Source organism: Plodia interpunctella, chromosome 14, assembly GCF_027563975.2.
Source record: "Plodia interpunctella isolate USDA-ARS_2022_Savannah chromosome 14, ilPloInte3.2, whole genome shotgun sequence".
Lineage (NCBI taxonomy): Eukaryota > Metazoa > Arthropoda > Insecta > Lepidoptera > Pyralidae > Plodia > Plodia interpunctella.
The window spans coordinates 1,142,091-1,162,686 of NC_071307.1; the positions used below are offsets into that span (position 1 = coordinate 1,142,091).

A 20,596-nucleotide genomic window follows, 5' to 3' on the forward strand; every position below is an offset into this window, starting at 1 on the left:
CTATAATGGGAAATATAAATATATTAGAATAAATCACACAGATTAAGCTAGCCACAAAGTAAGTTCTAGAATTGTGTTATGGGATACTAACTCAACGATAGTATATTTTATAACATATACATATATAGATAAACATCCAAGGCCCGGGCTAATCAGAAAAAGATCATTTCCCATCATGACCCGACCGGGGATCGAACCCGGGACTTCTCGGTGCAGTGGCAAGAACTTTACCATTGCGCCACCGAGGTCGTCAAATGAAGAGTAATAATACTATTGAATTTTAATAAAATTCGAATGTAGCATAATATCCTATGGTATTCTTTAGTTATCTTTTACGTGCTTTTGCCCGCGGCTTCGCCCGCGTGAATGACTCACGGGAACACTCATTTTTTCAGGGTGAAAGGTACCCTGCAAATGACTCCGCACTTCAAAATACATGTATGCATAATTTCACGAAAATTTGTTAAGCAGATAAAGCTTGGAGAGGTAACAAACAAACTTACTTTCCCATTTATAATATTAGTTGGGATTCAATTGAGCAAGTAAACAGACCATTAGGCCCACCTAATGGGAAGTCACCGCAGCTTGTGGGCTCCTGCCATTTTTACTATAAATTAAAATAAATTAATAAAAATGTGATGGTCGTCAGTGTGCAGGTTGGACTGTAACTATAGAAGAGGGAGCGTGCACTCCTCACCCCGAGGGCCCTTCATACTGGGAGGGCCATTGTTTCTCCGTGTTTGAGGAACACGAGAATAGTCCACGAATGAATTATAAATTATCTAAGAAAAGTACGTTTAAATGTTTAGTCTTCAGCGTGTACTGAATTAGTAGTAATGTAGTAACACTTTACTAATTACCTTATAAATTCAAATTCAAATCATTTATTCAGAAATTAGACCTTCACAGGCACTTTTTCTCGTCAATATTTATAGTTATTTCTCACAAGCTACAAACTACTCATCGTAAAACAATTCCTCTTTTTTTATATATAATAATTTAGTAACTGTTTAACGTCGAACATAATTAGGTACTGTGATGATAAACAGATACTTCTTTTATAATTTTATTTAATATTCACTGTAATTCCATAACACACGTTAACTCATAGATAAAAGAAATATACGTAAACTCTTCTTTTTATTTAGTAATTTGTGGATAGCGCTGTTGGTTTCACTTCTAGAAATACTATAAATAAAATAAATAATAAATATATTAGGACAAATCACATAGATTGAGCTAGCCCCAAAGTAATTTCGAAACTTGTGTTATGGGATACTAACTCAACGATACAATATTTATAACAAATACATATATAAATAAACATCCAAGACCCGGACCAATCAGAAAAAGATCATTTTCCATCATGACCTGACCGGGCATCGAACCCGGGACTCGACTCGACTCGGGACCTCTCGGTTCAGTGGCAAGTTGATTGACGACCGCGGTGGCGCAGTGGTAAAATTCGAGGAGAAGAACCGAGAGATCCTGGGTTTGATCCCCGGTCGGGTCATTATAGAAAATGATCTTTTTATGATAGACCCGGGTCTTGGATATTTATCTATATATGTATTTGTTATAAATGTAGTATCGTTGAGTTAGTATCCCATAACACAAGTCTCGAACTTACTTTGGGGCTAGCTCAATCTGTGTGATTTGTCCTAATATATTTATTTATTATTTAATATATTAATTTTAATATCTGTTAGAATAAAATACCTTAGTAGCAGATTGCCTGACACCATTGCCTATTTTATTGCTTATTTTAATATTTAAGATAGAAAACAAGTTTTGATTGTAATTACAGATGTAATGAAATGTGTTACTTCTTTGTTATATATTTTGGTAGACAATATGTGTCTGTGGTTGTTTCTCATCGAAATGTCTTTCAAATAAAATAAAACCCCACTTCTATTTCTCTGAATTTGTTCGTTTTAAATGCTTCCAATAACAATTTCTCACCACAAAATCCATTTCTTAAAAAAATAATTTCTAATTCTGTTTTTACCGTTATAAATACCTATCACAAAGCTCAAAGATCACAAAGTCGACAAATTCAAATGGAATAGTGACCATAGTGTAAAAAACCAAAACAGTGAACAAAGGAAATGTTCCTGTATTTTAAAATACTGTGCCATTGCTCTGAAAGAAAACACGTCTATGGTAAAACGCAAACGGCAGTTGCATTTGGTAAATATGAATACGAACACGAATTTTAAAGACGATATTTTTTCTTTTAAACTTACTTTACGGTTTTGGATATTATTTATACGATTTGATACTTTTTCACATATACATTTTTGACAGTAATTGGGTATTAAGTATCGCTGGAATGGAGAGGTCATAGCCTATAGCCAGGCTTAAGCCTCGACCAAAACAAAAGCGAAGTACGTGCATCTTCAGGCCCGCACGGGTAATAAAACTAGTCTGCTCGGATTTCTAGCTAGACCCAGTGTACTGGGCGAGTGAATGGTTGCAGCTATCTACGAGTATTATTGGTATTCAGTTTTCTGTTGCAAACATTTGAACACACATTTCAAATATTTTATTTTAAAAAATATTTACAAACGTCTCCGTGCCTTAGATTATGTAGAATGACAAAAAACGACAATATAATATTATGACATATTAGCAAAATCAACAAAATATGAAGGTTATTTTTACGCTGATCCGGACTTCGCGGCCTCGTAGCCCCGAACGCTAATGGGAATATGCGGGAAACATAGTTTCATTTTAAAATAAAGAGCAAAGTCTCGAGAAAAACCAATGAAAAAACATTAGATTCAATTGAATTCGTACGTTCTTAAACTTCTATATCGCGATGGTGAATTCTGTTAACAAAAGGAACGGGGAAATCCCGTAATCTACTTATTCTTAAAGAGTTTTATATGGAACTGTAAAGGATCGTTCGGAAATGCATTTCTCTCTTTCGTTGAGATGAGCTTTAGAAAGATTGGCTAGATTTCCAGACTTTTATTCGAGCTGGTTATATCTGTGTTTTCTAGAAATGTTTTTTTTTTTGTTCTTCAAATACCCCAAGACAAAGCGAAGTGTGAGTTTACATTCACTTCTCACTGTCGAATCGATTCGCAGTGAGAAGCATCTTATCAATAACATAATTTATAATTCATTTATTCGTTGTGAATCATAAACATACCTAATAAAGTATTAGTATAAAGTCCACAGTGTATTAACACTAGGGTTAATAATGACAAAGCAGTGTGGTTGTCGTTGCGTTACAATGGCGCAATGTGATTGTTTAGCTGCGTCTCACTATATATTCTAAATCAAATAATATTTATTAAAGCTACAAATTCATACATGGAATTTATGATAAAAATTGAAAAATGTAAATAAATGTAACAAATGCATCGTCTTTATTTTCCTATGAGTTTATTTCACTTGTGATACAAAATACAATCCAAGGGAATGCCTTAAAGCGTGTGAAAAACACACAATAATCTTTACAGGGTTCATGGCATCACAACCCTGGTCGCAACCGGTACATACGGAGATGAGAGAAAGAGAGGAATCGTATAAAACAACATGTACAATGTAGTTTTCTTGGAAGTTTTAATAAATACATTCTGCAATAAATGTTATGAATGAATGAATCTCCCTTGAGAGTACCGAGCGGGTAAAGCGCAAACAAACGTGGTCTATCAGGTTTCTATCAAATGGTTCAAGAATTATTACTTTATTAGGATGATATAATGGAGCGTTCTTCGAGTGGCTTGTACCTATATATTTGTCATACAAATGCGGAAATTGTGATAAAATGTAACCAATGTTTTATTCCAGATTTCTAATATATCATTAATCTAGATTTCGAATATACCATTGCTATTAATTTCATTTCAGGAAGCGGTGGTGGTGTAATGGCTAAGACGCGGTGTAATGGCGATCAAAAGGTCCCAGGTTCGAAACCTACTCGTGCCTTATGAGTTTGTATACAAATCTGACTCATATATAGTAGTTTTCATCGACCACCACTTGCTACCGGTGAAGGAAAACATGGAAAACACGTGAGGAAACCTGCACACTCGTTGATTATTATTAACTAGTGTGTGAAATAGAGGAGGCAATGGCAAACCACTCCATTAATAATGCCAAGAAAGTTGTTGTGTGTGTTTCATTCCACGTAATGACCACGACCCATGAGGAATAGGACTAAGAAGATGAAGGGAATTCATAATTTCTAAGATAATCTTTCACATATTCACGATTGCGTTCGGAGCTATGGCGACGCGAAGCCTTGGATTAGCGTAACAAGTTTATTTGGTACACAAATTAAAAGACCCCGACTTTCAATATTCATTTCGCTACAACTTTTGAACGGCTGAACCGATTTTGATCAAACAAATCTAAGAACCACTGCATAAAAATTAGCTATCAAATTTAAAAAAATGAATACAAATCGATTCACCAATTGGTGAGCTACGGTGACGTAGACAGACAAATAGACACTAAGCGGTCAAACGTATAACACTCCTCTTTTTGCGTAACCCCCGAGTTAAAGAAACCCTTAAATTTTTTGACGATTCGGCTATGATTTTACGTTTGATGTGGCAAACGAATGTCCGATGGTCCTTGAAGTCCTGGGTCCTAGCGCGGGCAAATATTTGTAACTGTGATCTCAATATTTGTCTACGGTTCTAGCTTTGCCCTTTTCAGTATTTGTGTCCATCGGACCTGCGATGCGAGATTTTCATTTATTACATTTATATCTATTAAAAATATATGAAGACGTGACATATGAATGAAATTTTAATGTGATTTTACTCCGCCCATTAGACAACGGAAACCGAACCAAGTTTCTATATCATGACAAGGGTATAATTAAATTCATGTTAAGATTTACTGTGAGAGATTTGAGCGAGATATTTCATTATAAATTAGAAAATGTTGTTTTGTTAGACGATTGGGACTGCTAGATATTCGGACCGCGGCCCCAGTCAGACACTGCATTTAAATGTATTGATTGAGCCCTCGAAAAATAAATCTATACTCATATTATAAACGCGAAAGTCTAGCTGTCTATCACGCGTTTACGTCTAAACTGCTAGACCTATGTTATCGAAATTCAGAATAGTTAACGACACGAGGTCAAACATATACGCGAGCAAAGCTGGGGGCAATAACTAGTATAAATAAATTTGATATCGAGGTCGTGTAATACGTATTCTTGTACAGTCGACCGCATGTTTAGTTACCATGCATGAACCTCTATTTTGCGGTAATAAGAGTGAATTTATAATAAATTGAGGGGAAGGTTAATGCGCTGTTGACTGTACATATCCTATATTTTATGTCTTTTTTCATAAGAATGTGGTCCCGATCGAAAAATTACAAAGTTTTCGGTCCCAGTTTCTTGCGGTCCCAAACGCGTAACGACCCTTATTTACGTGGTTTGCAACTTTGTAAACTTATAATTACAGTTATTCGTCAACAAATATTACAATGATATAAGTCATAGCGCTATAAGCAAGCGCTCAGTTGTTTACGAAACGGCGAGACGCACAGACGGTGGAGCACAGTCATGTGACTGTGATGTACAGTTACATGCGAGGACGGGGCACATAACCTCGCAAGTATACTACAGTTACGCAATCACGCAATTTTGTAATGATAGCCTACCTGGTCATCAATGGCTTTTGTTAAGAAATTCGAAGAATCACACATAGTTAATTGTCTACCTGTATTTTAAAATTATAATACATATTTTCTTAAGTTTATTTAAATTTTATTTTTTTGTCACACGCCAAAATATCTAGGTATATTACAATCGTATTCGTGTATATTGCCTGCTGTAGATAACAAAAAACATTATATTATAAAAAAATACCATTTTTTTGAATTGGATTTGGATTTTGATGAAATTTGGCACGCTGTTAACAAGGCGTACATTGGTTCCAAGTTCTTTCCTTTCAGAGTGTGTTACTGCTCACATTGGTGTCAGATTTTTTTCATGTCATCAAAAGGTATCTGACATGACTATTACATACAAACCAGTGAACTTCAACTGTCAACTAGCTGTAATCAAATGACAACTAAACTTAAGATTTAAACTTTTACATTGTGGAGGTGTTGTCGCACAAACTTAATACTACAATTCATTCAGCTTTGTAACTTACGTTAAGTCCGACTGTTTCAAACAAAGCTCCAACTTAAGTGATGACATAACTTGACGACCTCGGTGGCGCAGTGGTAAGGTGCTGGCCTCTGAACCGAGAGGTCCAGGGTTCGATCTCCGGTCGGGTCATGATGGAAAATGATATTTTTCTAATTGGCCCGGTTCTTGGATGTTTATCTATATATGTATTTGTTATAAAATATAGTATCATTGAGTTAGTATCCCTTAACACAAGTCTCGAACTTACTTTGGGGCTAACTCGACATGTATGATTCGTCCTTTATTTATTTAAGTAAGATTTCAGAATTTCTACCAATATCAGGTGATCTTCTTCTGGCTTTACTTTACTCGCCTCCTACGACATCCACGGGAGAACAGAGTGGGTCCAGGTTTGTGCAGTCATATTACTCATGGCTGAGGGTCGTGGTCATTAAATGAATTGAAACACAACAACTTTCTTGCCACAAGAACGGAGTCGTTTGCCATTGCGAGTAGGATTTGAAACTGGGACCTTTCGATCCACAGGCGGGCTCAACCATTACACCACCACTGCTTCATTAATAAAACACAGTCAACGACTATCTTGGCAATTATTAATAGAGTCGTTGGCCATTACCGTCTGCATTTCACATAATGGATAATAAAATCGACTAAAGTGTCGTTTCTTTACAATGTTTTCCGTCATCGCAATCAGGTGATGGTCTATGTAAAATACTATAATACGTGAGTCAGATTGGTATACAAACTCACGTGGCACAAATAAGATTCGAACCTAGGACCTTTCCGTTCAAAGGATGAAGTGAAAGTCCACTGAATATAAAAATAACTAGAGCGGACGACAGAACCAGAGTTGTCATAACAAGTAATTTCACACGACTCGCCTAAATTGTTAATTTCAATAAAAAATGTTTCATTTACCGGTGACAAATTGAAGCGTCCTGTGGAATTCGCGGTGACAATAACATTGAGGTTTAAACCATAGAACTCACATGGTATACTAATTGATCCTGAACGCTATAGAAAGTTAACTATATGTACACTTAGTTGGCAAATGAATTTGTATATGTCCAACACAGCAACGAATCAAATTAATATTTACTATATTTAAAGGAAATGGATACAGAGATAAATATTTTGTCTGTATATTTTGAGTCTACTTTGATAGTAATCAATACATGCTATAAATCCTCTATCGCTTCTGTTTGTCTGTTCGCGATAAACACAAAAACGCTACCACGCGGATCTTCATATGATTTTCACCGATAGAAAGAGTGATTCCTGAGGAAGGTTTAGGGGTATAATTTATTATCTTTTGTCCCGAGCGAATCTGGAACGGGCCGCTAGTAATAATTGAATTATTTGTTTTAATAGTAGAATTTCTCTATTGTCCTCGCGTGTTCCAGAAACGTGTTAGTAAAGAGTGTTACATTCACGACTATAGCGCCCCCGAAACTTGGCCCGTGTACGTTAAAAACTAACCATAAATGTTATGATTCGGTCTTCATTTTATGACCGACACGCCTGCCTGACGTCCACCTGCTTTGGGAATGTGTGTCTATGTGTGTCCCTTAGTCGCCTCTTACGACATTCAAGGTGGTACCTTGAATGTCATAAGAAGCGACTAAGGGACACCAATATGGGGTGGTTTTAGTCTTAGGCGTAACCACACGCTGCAACGTTTTAATTGTGGAATCTGTTGCAAGAGATATTGTTTATTTTATCAATTTCTTACTAAATATAGAAAATTGAAATTAAACCACCACTACAAGAAAAACAAATTGTGCCTAATTTAAAAATTTAATTCAATGTGTGTCTATTAATCGTGTCTAATTTGTTTTTCTTGTGGTGGCAGATAGCATTGTCGTCTCTAAAAGTATAAATCTAGTTGCAAGATGATTTTCCATTTTAATAACATCGTGAAGCACAAAATGAAGATAATTTGAGACACCGTTTTGGTAAGGAATGCTAAATTTAATATCAAGTTTGTTTGATCTCCAAATGTAGGTAATTATTTTTTGGAATCTATTTGCGTACCTATTTATATATTTATGTATAAATTCTTATATTAATACTAGTAACACACAATACAACAAGTTTTTTACAAAAATATCTTTTTTGCAATAGCTTTTATTGTCGTCAGAGAGACCTTGTGACAATTAACGACTGTCAAAAAACCCATATCCACGTTGTAAACTTCACGCAAAATCTACTACATTTGGTACAAGAGTAAAATATTCAAATTATTTATTTGCCAGCCAAGTATTACAATGACCTTAAATTACAATCACCTTTCACAGGAATATAACCTGGAATAACGCATAGGTTTAGGTTTAAAGAACTTTATTTCCTCATAAAGAATTAACAATTCACTTACTGAGAAAAAAGTAAATAGCAAGACAGCGAGCGTATACAAAAATAAAAATTAAAATAAGGAACTTGTAGGTAGTCACAAAAAACTGCGTCGACTGCTTGATTGCACGTCGGGCAACCACGGATCTAAAGTTCGCATAGCGTAATCTGGATGTGGCATAATGGTATCAATTTGATTTTTTATTATATGATTTTGTAACATTTTAAATGATTGGTTTTGTTGAGATTGTATTTGATTTTTATAATTTGTTTCAATGTCTATTTATAATTTCATGATTATTTATAAATTATTATTGTGTACGGATTAATGTTTTTTTTTTTTTTTGTTTTTTTTTCCTTATTGTAGGTTTTTAATGAATTTCTTCTAATATGTATTGTTTTAGGAGTTTCTTGAAACTGGTTAGTGATTTTGTGTCTTTGATTTCTATAGGTAATATATTATACATTCTTACACCTTCAAATTCGATATTTTTTTTGCCATAATTAGTTCTTGGAGTGCGAGATATTAAATGATTTGCATTTCGCAGTTTCATTTTTTGCGATTGTCCTTTTTTCTGAAAAGATAATGTCGTATGAATCTGTTTGTTTAAAATTTTATGAATTAGTATGCACGTATAGTAAGTATATGTTTGTTTAATTGTCATAATTTTAGTCTCCTTATAAATTATTTTAGATGGCGTACGATATTTGTAATGAAATAGGGATTTTATTAATTTATTTTGAGCAATTTGTAGGCTTTCCAAGTTAGATTTAGCGGCAGTTCCCCAAATTTCTATCAAATAGTCTATGTGTGGTTTAATTAATGAGTTGTAAATAATATATTTTACTTTTCGGGTAGGGTCGCATAGGATACTTTTTATCCCGAAATTCCCACGGGAGCGAACCCCGGGTCGCGGCTAGTATTTTTGAAACACAAATGCTGAACTCACAAATAGTCGTTAATGCTCCCTGATCCCTGAATATTGTTCGGGATTACGAACAAAGAAAGAAATTCCCCTTACAGAATTGTCTATTCGTAAAACAAATCATGGGGTTGGGTGCCAGTGACCGCTATTATAATAATTATTCATGTAAATCGGTAAAGCATCATATTAATTTTACATTATATATGAAATCAAATGATACAAAATTAAATTAGAAATTAGAAATAAATTCACAAGGGAACGTTATAGATATTTATATAAAATTTTTGGTAAAAGACACATTATTATTTTATTCAACTACTTAAACATGTCGCATTTGAGGAGTTTTCTCACAACAGCCTATTTGTGAGTAATATTTCTATTCATCCATCATGAATGAATTTAAATAAAGAAATAAAATCTCATTGATTCTGACATTCATAGTTCACCAGTTACACATCAAATGAAATAATAAATTATATTGGCTTATTCATTATTAATACATATTATGATAAATAAATAAAAAAATAATAATGTTTCTGATCACATCATTACCAAATTTTACATAATGAAAAATATAATAAAGCAAAACGAAGCTTGTTGTGGATGCATTGTGAAGAAATAGAAAAAAAAAATATCCAAATGTTAAACTGTAAACATTTTTAATAAGTTTTTTACGTAGTTATTTAATTTGTTCCCACTGAGAAAAGGCTATTTTAATAAAGCAATTTTTAATAATCCTCTTCTTTCCAATTTTCTTTTGCTTGTCCACTATAAGAAATTTCTTATAGAAATGAGTATTTAGTACTTTAGGCGACTTAAATGAAATCCGACATCAGTTTTAGCAATAACACACACGATAAGTAAATAGCACCTTTTCAATTATAGTTGCCTATTTTTAAATTTTATATTTACACTATTAAGATGTGTTTATAAATTATTACAAGAAAAATAAATGTACAATAGCTTGTAAAAGCCTAAGGTGTGGCCTGTTAAGGAGCGATTTTGTTGATTTTATTAATCAACAGAATCGCTCCTTAACAGGCCACACCCCAAAATCCGAGAAGCGGCGTTAAATCGAACGTTCCAGAATTGTCGATTTCCTTTTTATGCCAACCTAAATGTCTTCATCGAATGGGAATTTATGACAACGAATGTAATGGCGCCCTTAAAATGATCAGCATTTTTGTCCCATCGACTGTGTTTTGTTTATATATGCGTAAACTTAAATGAAAAACTATTTACAGTAAGACAAAAATTCGTCTTACCTAATTTATTTACAAAAATGTAATATTTGCCACAAGTTCTTATCGTCGTCAGAAAAATCTTAAGGCATTTAACGCCTGACAAAAAACCCATGTCTACCCAAACTCAAATAGTCATAATATTATGTATAGATATAGTTACATAATAATCGGAATAAATAACTAAAGAACATAAATAATAACTCCTGTTAATGCAACTTCCAAAGCGTCGTTTATGAGCTTTCACGACAAACTTAATATTCACCGCAAGACATAGCTGCCATAAGCGTAGACGTGCTACGAAAATGATACCTCGTAGCAGATCTACGAAGTGCTACGTCGTAAGCGCTAGTGCTATGTATGAGCTGTCGGTTCTTCACAATCGTAAAAGCTTTTGGACAAAGTGTTTTAAGGTACACTTTATGCCCCTTATTAATAAAAACCTTATTCTCTGATTAGCCTCGGAATAGTTATTCTTTGTATTGTCTCGTTCTTTCAATGTCAAATGCTGAAAAGAGAGAGAGGGACAAAACAAAGATATACTACTCCAAGCCCAATCAGAGAATTAAATGTTTATTAATAAGGCGGTTAGTGTTGTTCAAAGAGAGTTTTCATCATATAATTTACGTTTTTTTTTTTAATATTATTTTATTAATTATCGGGTAAAACCATAACACAGCCAATCCTTCTTCAGAAATTACACTCTCTCTTTCTTTCATTTGAGCGTTTTTCTGTTTGCTTTCGCAGCCATTGAGCGTTGGAGACTGGAGAACGAGTCTTAGAAATCCCACTATCTATAAATAAAAACCATAAAAATATCCGTCCCCTAACTTTTGAGTTTATCGCTTTCATATAGAAAATTTGTTTATTCTTACATATTATAAAAGAAGTTCCCCTGTCGCGTTTATCTATCTGTATGAACGCAAAAAAAGTCATAACTACCCGACGATTTTTTTTCTACTGGTTTTCACCAAAGCAAATCCGAAATTTACCATTGTGTAACGTAAAAACTCTTATACCCAAACCTGGGACCTTTCGATCACAGGTGCTCGCCCAACACCACGTTTCTTATTAAGGCAGTCCAAAAATAATTGAATTTTGTTCGATAATCAAATAACGCCCTTTAACCTTTCCAAACGGTCTTCTAGCGGATAATTATAGAAACGGGTCATGTTCGTGTTGCGAAACATGACACGGGCTTGGGATAAAATATTTTTTAACTGTTTTAAACTAATTTAGACCAACTCCGAATTAAAAATGATAAACAAAATATTTTTCTCTCTTAAAAATAGTATTGATTCTAATTTCCTAAATGCATTTAACATTGCTATTATAGAGAAAACATTGTGTTTCAAAAGTTTAAGATACGGCTAACTGGCCAATGATATCGGGCAGGTTATAAAACATTCATTCATTCATTCTTTCTTTCTTTCTTTCTAGAATTATGTATGAAGTAACAGACATACAATGCGAGTATAAGTGATTATAGTGACGCGCTTTCACACGCACACTAGCGCGGGTGAAAGTGTCTTAAGAATTTTATTAGAAAGTTTTATAGTTTTCCATTACACAAAGTAATCACGGTCAACTAAATCGAATATTGGATAACAAAACAGCCGTTTAACAAACTGTGATCACATTATATAGTTCATACTATACTAATAGTATAGTTCATACCAAAACTACTTTTTTTTTAATCTAGTGTGGCATCCATTAAAATATTTTTCTAATCTAATCGCTAATAAATGAATCGATAATAATAATGTGATGTTCTGACGAGTAGAGATGCCGACGACCGTGCGAAATGAAAACGAAAAAGTAGGAAATCGGACCCTAGGCTCCAACGTTCAATGGCTGAGGAAGAAGGGAACACGTTCAGATGAAAGACAGGTGGCGCTAGTGTACTTATACAAACCGCTTTAAGTTTGTCACGTCATGTAAATACATACAAATGTATATTATATGTTATTGCGCTGTATCTCCCGGTCTTGCCGCTTTTGACGCTCGGTTAGGACGCCGCGTAAATAAAACGATATAGTAAGTTTACAGAAATAGACTCAAAGTTTCCGTAGAAGCCCTTTTTTCAACCCATAAAGCTGATTGCCAAACTTGCAGTGTTTACTTGTGCAATTTAAACTTTTCTTTCTTTTTCCCCGAACATAGACCAAAGGTAGAGGCAGATATCGTTAATATGCCAACTAAAACTTCTACATTCATACGTTATATACATTATGATAGTGACAAATATGTTCGACGTTCGTGTCGCGGTCCCTTGCAGCTTTTGACGTTTATCTAGAACCCTGCATGAGTCACTATAAGAGCGTGTTTCCATTGCTCAGTTGCACTGTGACGGCATCCGTCATGGTGACGTCCATCGACGGATCAACAAGAACGTAGAAATCGTATGATGTTTTGACGTACATCAACGCATGTTAGTCTCAAACCCTATTGGAAACAACCGAGCAATGATAACACGCTCTAAGGAGTATCTAAAAAACCAGATGCAAATTTTATTTATTTTCTTTTTTCATTGATTTTCTTTTAGTGATAAAATTTTAATAATGCGTGTTTATGTTGTAATTTTATCAAGCACATACAGATATATGATCTGTCAGAAATGCCAATCATGCAAGATTCTTATGCTAGTCTATAATTTAACAAGTCTATGTGCAAAATATAAAACGTTGATCCCAAGAAGAACTTTAAAGGTGATACATTAATAACTGATTTTGTAAGGATTCTTTTTTAGATTTAACACAAGGCCTTTGTAAAATAGCACTAAATAAATAAGTATTTAAATCGAACTTTTAATTTTAAATTCCACATTCAATTTTTGAACAATGATTCTACGAAATTCCATTCCATTTTTGAACAATGATTCTACGAAATTCCATTCCATTTTTGAACAATGATTCTACGAAATGATTTGAAATGGCGTCTTTTGACCGATTGTATTGACGACCTCGGTGGCGCAGTGGTAAAGTGCTTGCCTCTGAACCGAGAGGTCCCGGTCGGGTCATGATGGAAAAAAATCTTTTTCTGATTGGCCCGGGTCTTTGATGTTTAACCCATATATGTATTTATTACAAAATATAGTATCGTTGAGTTAGTATCCCATAACACAAGTCTTGAACTTACTTTAGGGCTAGCTCAATCTGTGTGATTTGTTCTAATATATGAAAAAAGATCAGTTTAAACAACTATTATATTGTAAGCTGCTTTAGAGAAAGTACAACTAGAGGCGGTTCAGTTATTTATGTAAAAAATGGTCTACGCAGTAAAGAGCGAATATAGTGAGACTTTCTCTTGAGCGCTGTGCTAAGTTTCTGCCAGATAGCGCATTCTCTACTTTAGGCTCGGTTGCACAACTCAACTTTGACGTTAACTTTAACCTGCGCAGAATAACGTAAAGTACGCTATTTAATCAAAACGACGACAAGTAAATTTAACGTCAAAGTTGACTGGTGCAACCCACTCCTAGGTTGAGTTGCACCTAGCAACTGCAAGTTTGACTTTAACCGTCGCACCTAACATTTAGACTAAATGGCGTACTTTGCGTTTTTATGCGCACGATAAAGTTAACGGGAAGGTTGACGGTACAACTCATCCTTATGTGCCTATTTAAATTTGTTATAATGTTATATTGAATATCTATATAATATCTGACGTGTCTTATGTGCGCTCGTACATATACAAAATGTAATATCAATTTTAACGATAGAAAACGAAGCCGGTTACCAAGTTTATGCTTGATAAATACCTATTGAATAAATAATGTGGAAGCCCCATCTTGAAAGCGTACGAGAGATCTCATTTAAAAATAAAACACCCTGTGTTTGTAGGAAATATGCCTATAAAATCGCTCATAATACTGCCGTGCTGCGATGAAATTTGTGAACATTTTCAGTGCAGGTAACTTGTTTTTAATATGCCGAGGGAGCGTGTTATTGTTGTGAATACGAATGTAAGACTAAAGTAACATTTTTTCAAAAAACCGAAGGTTCTTGGTAATTATTGCTGTAGTCAAATTTCCTGTGACGTGTCCCAGTCTGTCGTCAAGTACAGCGTTAGTGGCGATCCTTAGCAGGCCTACCATCAACTTTTACAGAACGATTCCAATGCAACTCAGTTCAATTTAGGAACCTAAAATGAATCGCATTCATACAAAAAATTAAATCGATGGTACGAATTTGCGGTGCAGTTCAGTTTAGGTCGTAAAGTGGATCGCGTTAAAAGATGATGGTAAGCCTCCAGAGCGTTGAAACACTAAGGCCGCGCTGTCATTACGTTCCGTCAATTTTCTTGAGAAAAGAGTCATTTCGAAAATCAATCATACATAAAATTTACATTAACACAGTACAGATTCACGATTTTAAAGTGAGATAGTAAATCTAACTCATAACTTTGTTAAAATTTGAAAATATGTAGTGAGAAAGTAAAAAGTGTGTATTTTAGGGCTTTGGGTGGCGTTAGTGAAAGATTGATTGATTTGATGACGATTTTTTGATCGATTCAAAGAAATTGACAAGATCAGCATAAATTTTAACACAATAAATAATAACTATTAGGGTGAGTTGCACACTCAAATTTGACGTTGATTTTAACCGATGCGCCGCTTACATTTAGACAAAATAAGCCGTACCTACTTTGCCTTATTTTTGCGCAAGTAAAAGTTAACGTCAAAGTTGACGGCGGGTAATTTTACAACGTAACTTTGACATAGAACTTTACCTGGTTGTTTTGGAACGTTATAAGCATTTTCTTTCTATCTGTTCATATTACAATGACCATCGATTGGTGGATGATGGCACGTTAAGTACAAAAAATAATAAATTACAAATTACTTACACATATATAAAATTTCACTCACCTGTGTATGCGAATAAAACATGGAGAAATTGGAGACAATAACCGGAACAGGCAATGCTATAGTTAGTACCCCAGCCAGCGCACAGAGGGCGCCTACAAACATGCCAAGGTATGTCTTAGGCGCCATGTCTCCGTAACCCACTGTTGTCATTGTGACTATAGCCCACCAGAGGCCGAGGGGGATCGACTTGAATTGGTTGTCGGGATTGTCCTGTAAAATGAAATAATATATTAAACGACAGGTATTAAACGTGTATATACCTGGGCTATCGCAGTCGTTCAGTGACCACGGACCTTTGTAACAAGTTCCGAAACGTCTTGGAAATAAAAAATGTATGTGCGCGTGTAATACCAGTCGTTTAATATTATAATTATGCAACGCGAAAGTTTAAAAGTAGTTAAAATGAAACAAGTTTACAGTCAGTATATAAAGTAGAAAATAAATGTGAAATTAATTAATGAACCTTTCATTAATTAATTTATATTCAGCTTTTGGAGGACAGTCTCTTACGAAGTATAATGCGCATCCCACCTACTAAAATTATATATACGAAAATAAGTGTGTTTGTTTGTATGTCACTTCTTCACACTTTATCTACTCAACCAATCTTCTTAAGCGATTTCTCGCCATACGTTTACCCATAAAACGTCACAAAATAGTGCGTTATGTTTTCTCATATTAGCATCCAGCATCACTGTGGGTGTTTATCAACTAATCTTAATATTAAATTGCAATGATAATACATAACCATTCTTATACATTGAATTATTTATATACATATGTTATATCATATATATTATATTTATATATATTTAAATACTATAAAAAATGTTTTTCTTTAAATTGTAATTTAGATTTAAGTATATTTTGTAAAAACGTACATTACGTTCTTGTGATATGGAAGAGCGGAGTCTACTGGCACAAGTATTGCTATACTTAAAAGTAGACTCCAACAACACTAACCATGTAAAACGTACCTACTTAGCGAATAAATAAATTTTTATTTATTATTTTATTTTATAAAAATGTTTACATTTTTTGTCATTAAATAAATAAAATAATAAATAAAATAATAATTTCTTAACAATCAATTTTCTCTCTTTATAGACAGAGCGCAAACTCCACGTGACCTGAGCTTGGTCACGTGATGATGAGATGTAGCTACTGTTTTATAAATTTGACTTTTCCAGTTTGATAAACTGAAAAGTGAAATTTATATAATCAGCAAATATTAGTGAGCAAAAAATTTTTGTAACAAAAACCTTTTAAAATAACATTTTTTAAATTCAAATCTGCTCACAAAATTTGGGAACTGAAAAAAAAAAAAGCGATACAAATATTGAATTTCTTAAACCGAATATGACAAGACGACAAAAAACTTTTATGCACATACCAACTTCGTAAAATCAACTACACGTTTTTCATTATAAAATGTAAATAGCTGATTCAGCGCCGATGGGAACAAAATTTTATGAAGCGGCCAACACCAGGCTAAATGAAATTTTTCTGCTAACATTGTTAATAAAATTTTGCTACAATATTTTATCTTCCCTGTCTCACCTTTGAAAATTACTGGATTGATTGTCAAAGGGAACATTTTAAATTGCGCTTGAGACATTCCAATCAAAATTAAACAATGAGAACATTTTGTGTTTTATTTAGTTTTATTTTTTCATACTTTTCTTGAAAGGAATTGAAAGAGAGCAAAAGAATAATTATGTGTTTCGATCTTAATATCAATTATAATCACGGCTTCGCGGCATCACGGCCCCTGATGCAACCGGGTGCTCGAGAAAATGTGAGAGAAATCTAATTTGAGCAAAATCAAATAAATGAATAGTGATAACAAAAAATATTGAACTAAAACAAAAAGCGTACTTTTAAAATAAATTTATAAATTTATGTATACTTAACGGTGACCAATCACGCATTGGACCCATGTCGTGGTTCATGGCCCATTCTCATCCATCCATAAGAGAGGCCATTGCCCCAACATTGAAATGTCTATGGTGATGGCGATGTAGATAAATTAATATTTTTGTACCATTATTTCGATTTTGTCAAAAATAAAACCAGGAAAATTTCGTATTTTTTTGCAAAACAGCTAATTGGCTGTCCAATCCCATTTCATTCAAGCGTTCGTTTGTATTTCAACGTCACATAAAGCTGATTGTATTAGTAAGAATTTACATGCAACGCGCTGAACAAAAAATGGTTGTGTTTTATGCTGTATGAGTTTATTTTTATAATATTATTATTATTTTTAATGGACCTTCCAACCGACTTTAAATCATCGTATAATGATCCAGCGGCATTGGTACAGTCTATGAATTATCATTACGGTTTTAACTATATCTATTTTATCAAGAGGATAAATAAATTTTTTACAATTTTCTGACCTTGTCATGTACCCTAAGATAAAAGTACTAATGAACGAAAAATTTATTCCTGAAAACACAGACAAGACAGTGCAAGGATAAGGAGTCAAATGCTTAATATAAGTTATACTTAAAACATATTTTAGGTGCAACAAACTAAACAAAAACTAATTGTGAGTACAATGCCAAAAAAGTATTATTATCATGTCTTTAAAGTATTTATGTCACGAACTCCTAATACTCAAAATCTGGGTCTTAATTTCGTCCACGGGACCATAAAAGAGAGTGGTTTCAGACTAGCCTCCTACGAAAATAAAACGTGAGGTCGAGGGATTTATAGAAATATAAAATTTTATGGTCGGCTTGTACAAGACGCCACAATACCAACCGAGAAATGCTCGCTATTTTCAAATGAAATATAAGATGGAATTCTTCAGGTTTTAAGCTTAATATCCGTCCCTTTGAAGTTTCTTCTAGTTATTGAAACTAATATATATTTTTTATAAATATTCTTCTTCTTTGCGTGTCGATGGGAAATCTACAGCAACGCTCTCTTCTAGACCTTATCTCACTCATGTGGGGTCGGCACAGTATTTAAGTTCCTTTCCTTTCGTTCTGTCTTTTGCCATATCCATTGACACTCCTCTAAATCAAATCTACAACGCTCTATTGGGTGCTAAATATATTCTTGCCAGAACCGAGCCACATCGATGGCTTCATCGAAGGCTGCCATCAAGTCAGCCCGAGTACAGGTGTTTTATAATTAGTTACAAGAGTCAAAATGTCTTGACAAAAATATTGACTTTGGCTATAATCATCAACTACTTTAATCTGACCTACCTTATAGATGAAAAAGGATAGATATGGCGTGATCCACCACGCGAGCCCAATTCGAATTGGTAGGTATTAACGACTGCTAACACGTCTATTAACGTTTTGACTCGGCCGAATTTGTGAGAACCAATGGCACTTTCTGTGACGTCATACAGTCTTTCAGTGTGCAAAAAAACAAAGTTCTCTACCGCGTCTGTCTGTCTGTTCGCGATGAACTCAAAAATTACTGCACGGATATTTATGCGATATTCACCAATAAGCGTGATTCCTGGCGAAGGTTCAGGTGTATAATTCATTGTTTTTACACGAGCGAAGCCGGGACGGACCGCTAGTATTAAATAAATATGTATACAGACAGAGAGACATATTATCTTTCTTGATGAGAGACTCGTTTACCAGTGAATTTTATTTGTCAAATCAAATTGCTCTGCAAACGTAGTTAACAATTTACAATTTCATCTCATATCAGTAATGGATGTCGACAACATGCGGCCAATATTGAATTGTATGCACATACATCTGCCTCGCTCGGTTCCTAGTATTGACTTTGCTGCAATTAACTCGTGGTCTCTGACATATACAGTACGTTTTCGATATTACATTCAATAGTTATAATGAAAAATATAAAAAAAATATCTCAATCAAAATATCTCATCTCAGTATGTTGCCTGGGCTGTGACGCCACGAAAGCCGGGGTCGGCGTGAAAAATAATAAATTCAGCTGTGATTTTACAACCTGCCATTTGCCTGAGGTCGACCCTCATTGGGAATGCAGTTAAGACCGAATCGCACTTGGCCGATTTTTTAGTTTAAATGTTAATTTTTTAGTTTAATGTCCTGAAAATGGTAAAAACCAGGGCCAACTCATACCTACATCGTCTTAAATATTGCACATGTAGTTTTGGATAAATAAATAAATATATAAATTTATGGACAAATTTAATCACACAGATTAAGTTAGCCTCAAAGTAAGTTCTTGTGTTATGGGATACCAACTCAACGATACTATATTCTATAACATATAGATATATAGGTATACAGGGTTACTGGTATCAAACGCATAACCTTCCCAAGGCACATAAAGTATTTACATAGAGACTAACATCTTTTGTTCTACGACTTTTGTCTAAATGTAATGAATACAAAGATTTTCCTTTTCCTAGTTTTAATTTCGTTTCTATAAAACGTTACCTGTGTGTTCGATTTCGCTACATAACGCTACTGAACTGTCTCGTGTTGCTTGGCTATTACATAGAGTTAAGATTTGTAGAATCGCAAATTTGATTGTAAAATACAACCAAATTATATGAAAAGCAACGATTCACGAAAAGTCGTAGAATAAATATTGCTTATTTTTAAATACCCAAGTAGTCTTTAGGAACAATCCTGTATATCTATACAGTATACTGTTTATCTAAACATCCCGAACAATCTGAAAAAGATCATTTTCCACGTTGACCTGACCGGGGATCGAACCCGGAACCTCCAGTGTAGCAGTCAATTCTACACACGATTGATTTGATAATTGTAATTTGATACCTACACACATATTTCAACATACGTAGCATTTTTTGTCTCGAATCGGAGCTGTACTTCAATCGCACATCGCCCGTTTGATATCGACACAGAAACTCAATTGGACACAGTAATTGGGTGCCAAAGGCGTGAAGTGAATGTACAAGGTTGTACACGTTGACTGCAATCGTGATCTCTGTTTAGTGGATTTTATTTTTACTTTACGATGTAATATATATATACTGTAATCCAATATACTGACTACTTATATATACTGTAATGTAATATAATATACTTAATGTACTTGCATCTTTATTTTATACATTAATTTAATTAATCAAAAGTCCTCA

The 20,596-nt window shown here is 34.1% G+C and overlaps 1 protein-coding gene across 1 annotated transcript in view; it reads right to left on the bottom strand.

The window, feature by feature from the left end:
* The window catches only part of LOC128675567 (potassium voltage-gated channel protein Shaw-like), a 174,906-nt gene that overhangs the window by 31,791 nt on the left and 122,519 nt on the right, over positions 1–20,596 (bottom strand). Inside the window, exon 7 of the mRNA XM_053755049.1 lies at positions 15,520–15,729. Within this exon, the coding sequence (XP_053611024.1) occupies positions 15,520–15,729 (210 nt within the window). The remainder of the gene's footprint in view (positions 1–15,519; positions 15,730–20,596) is intronic.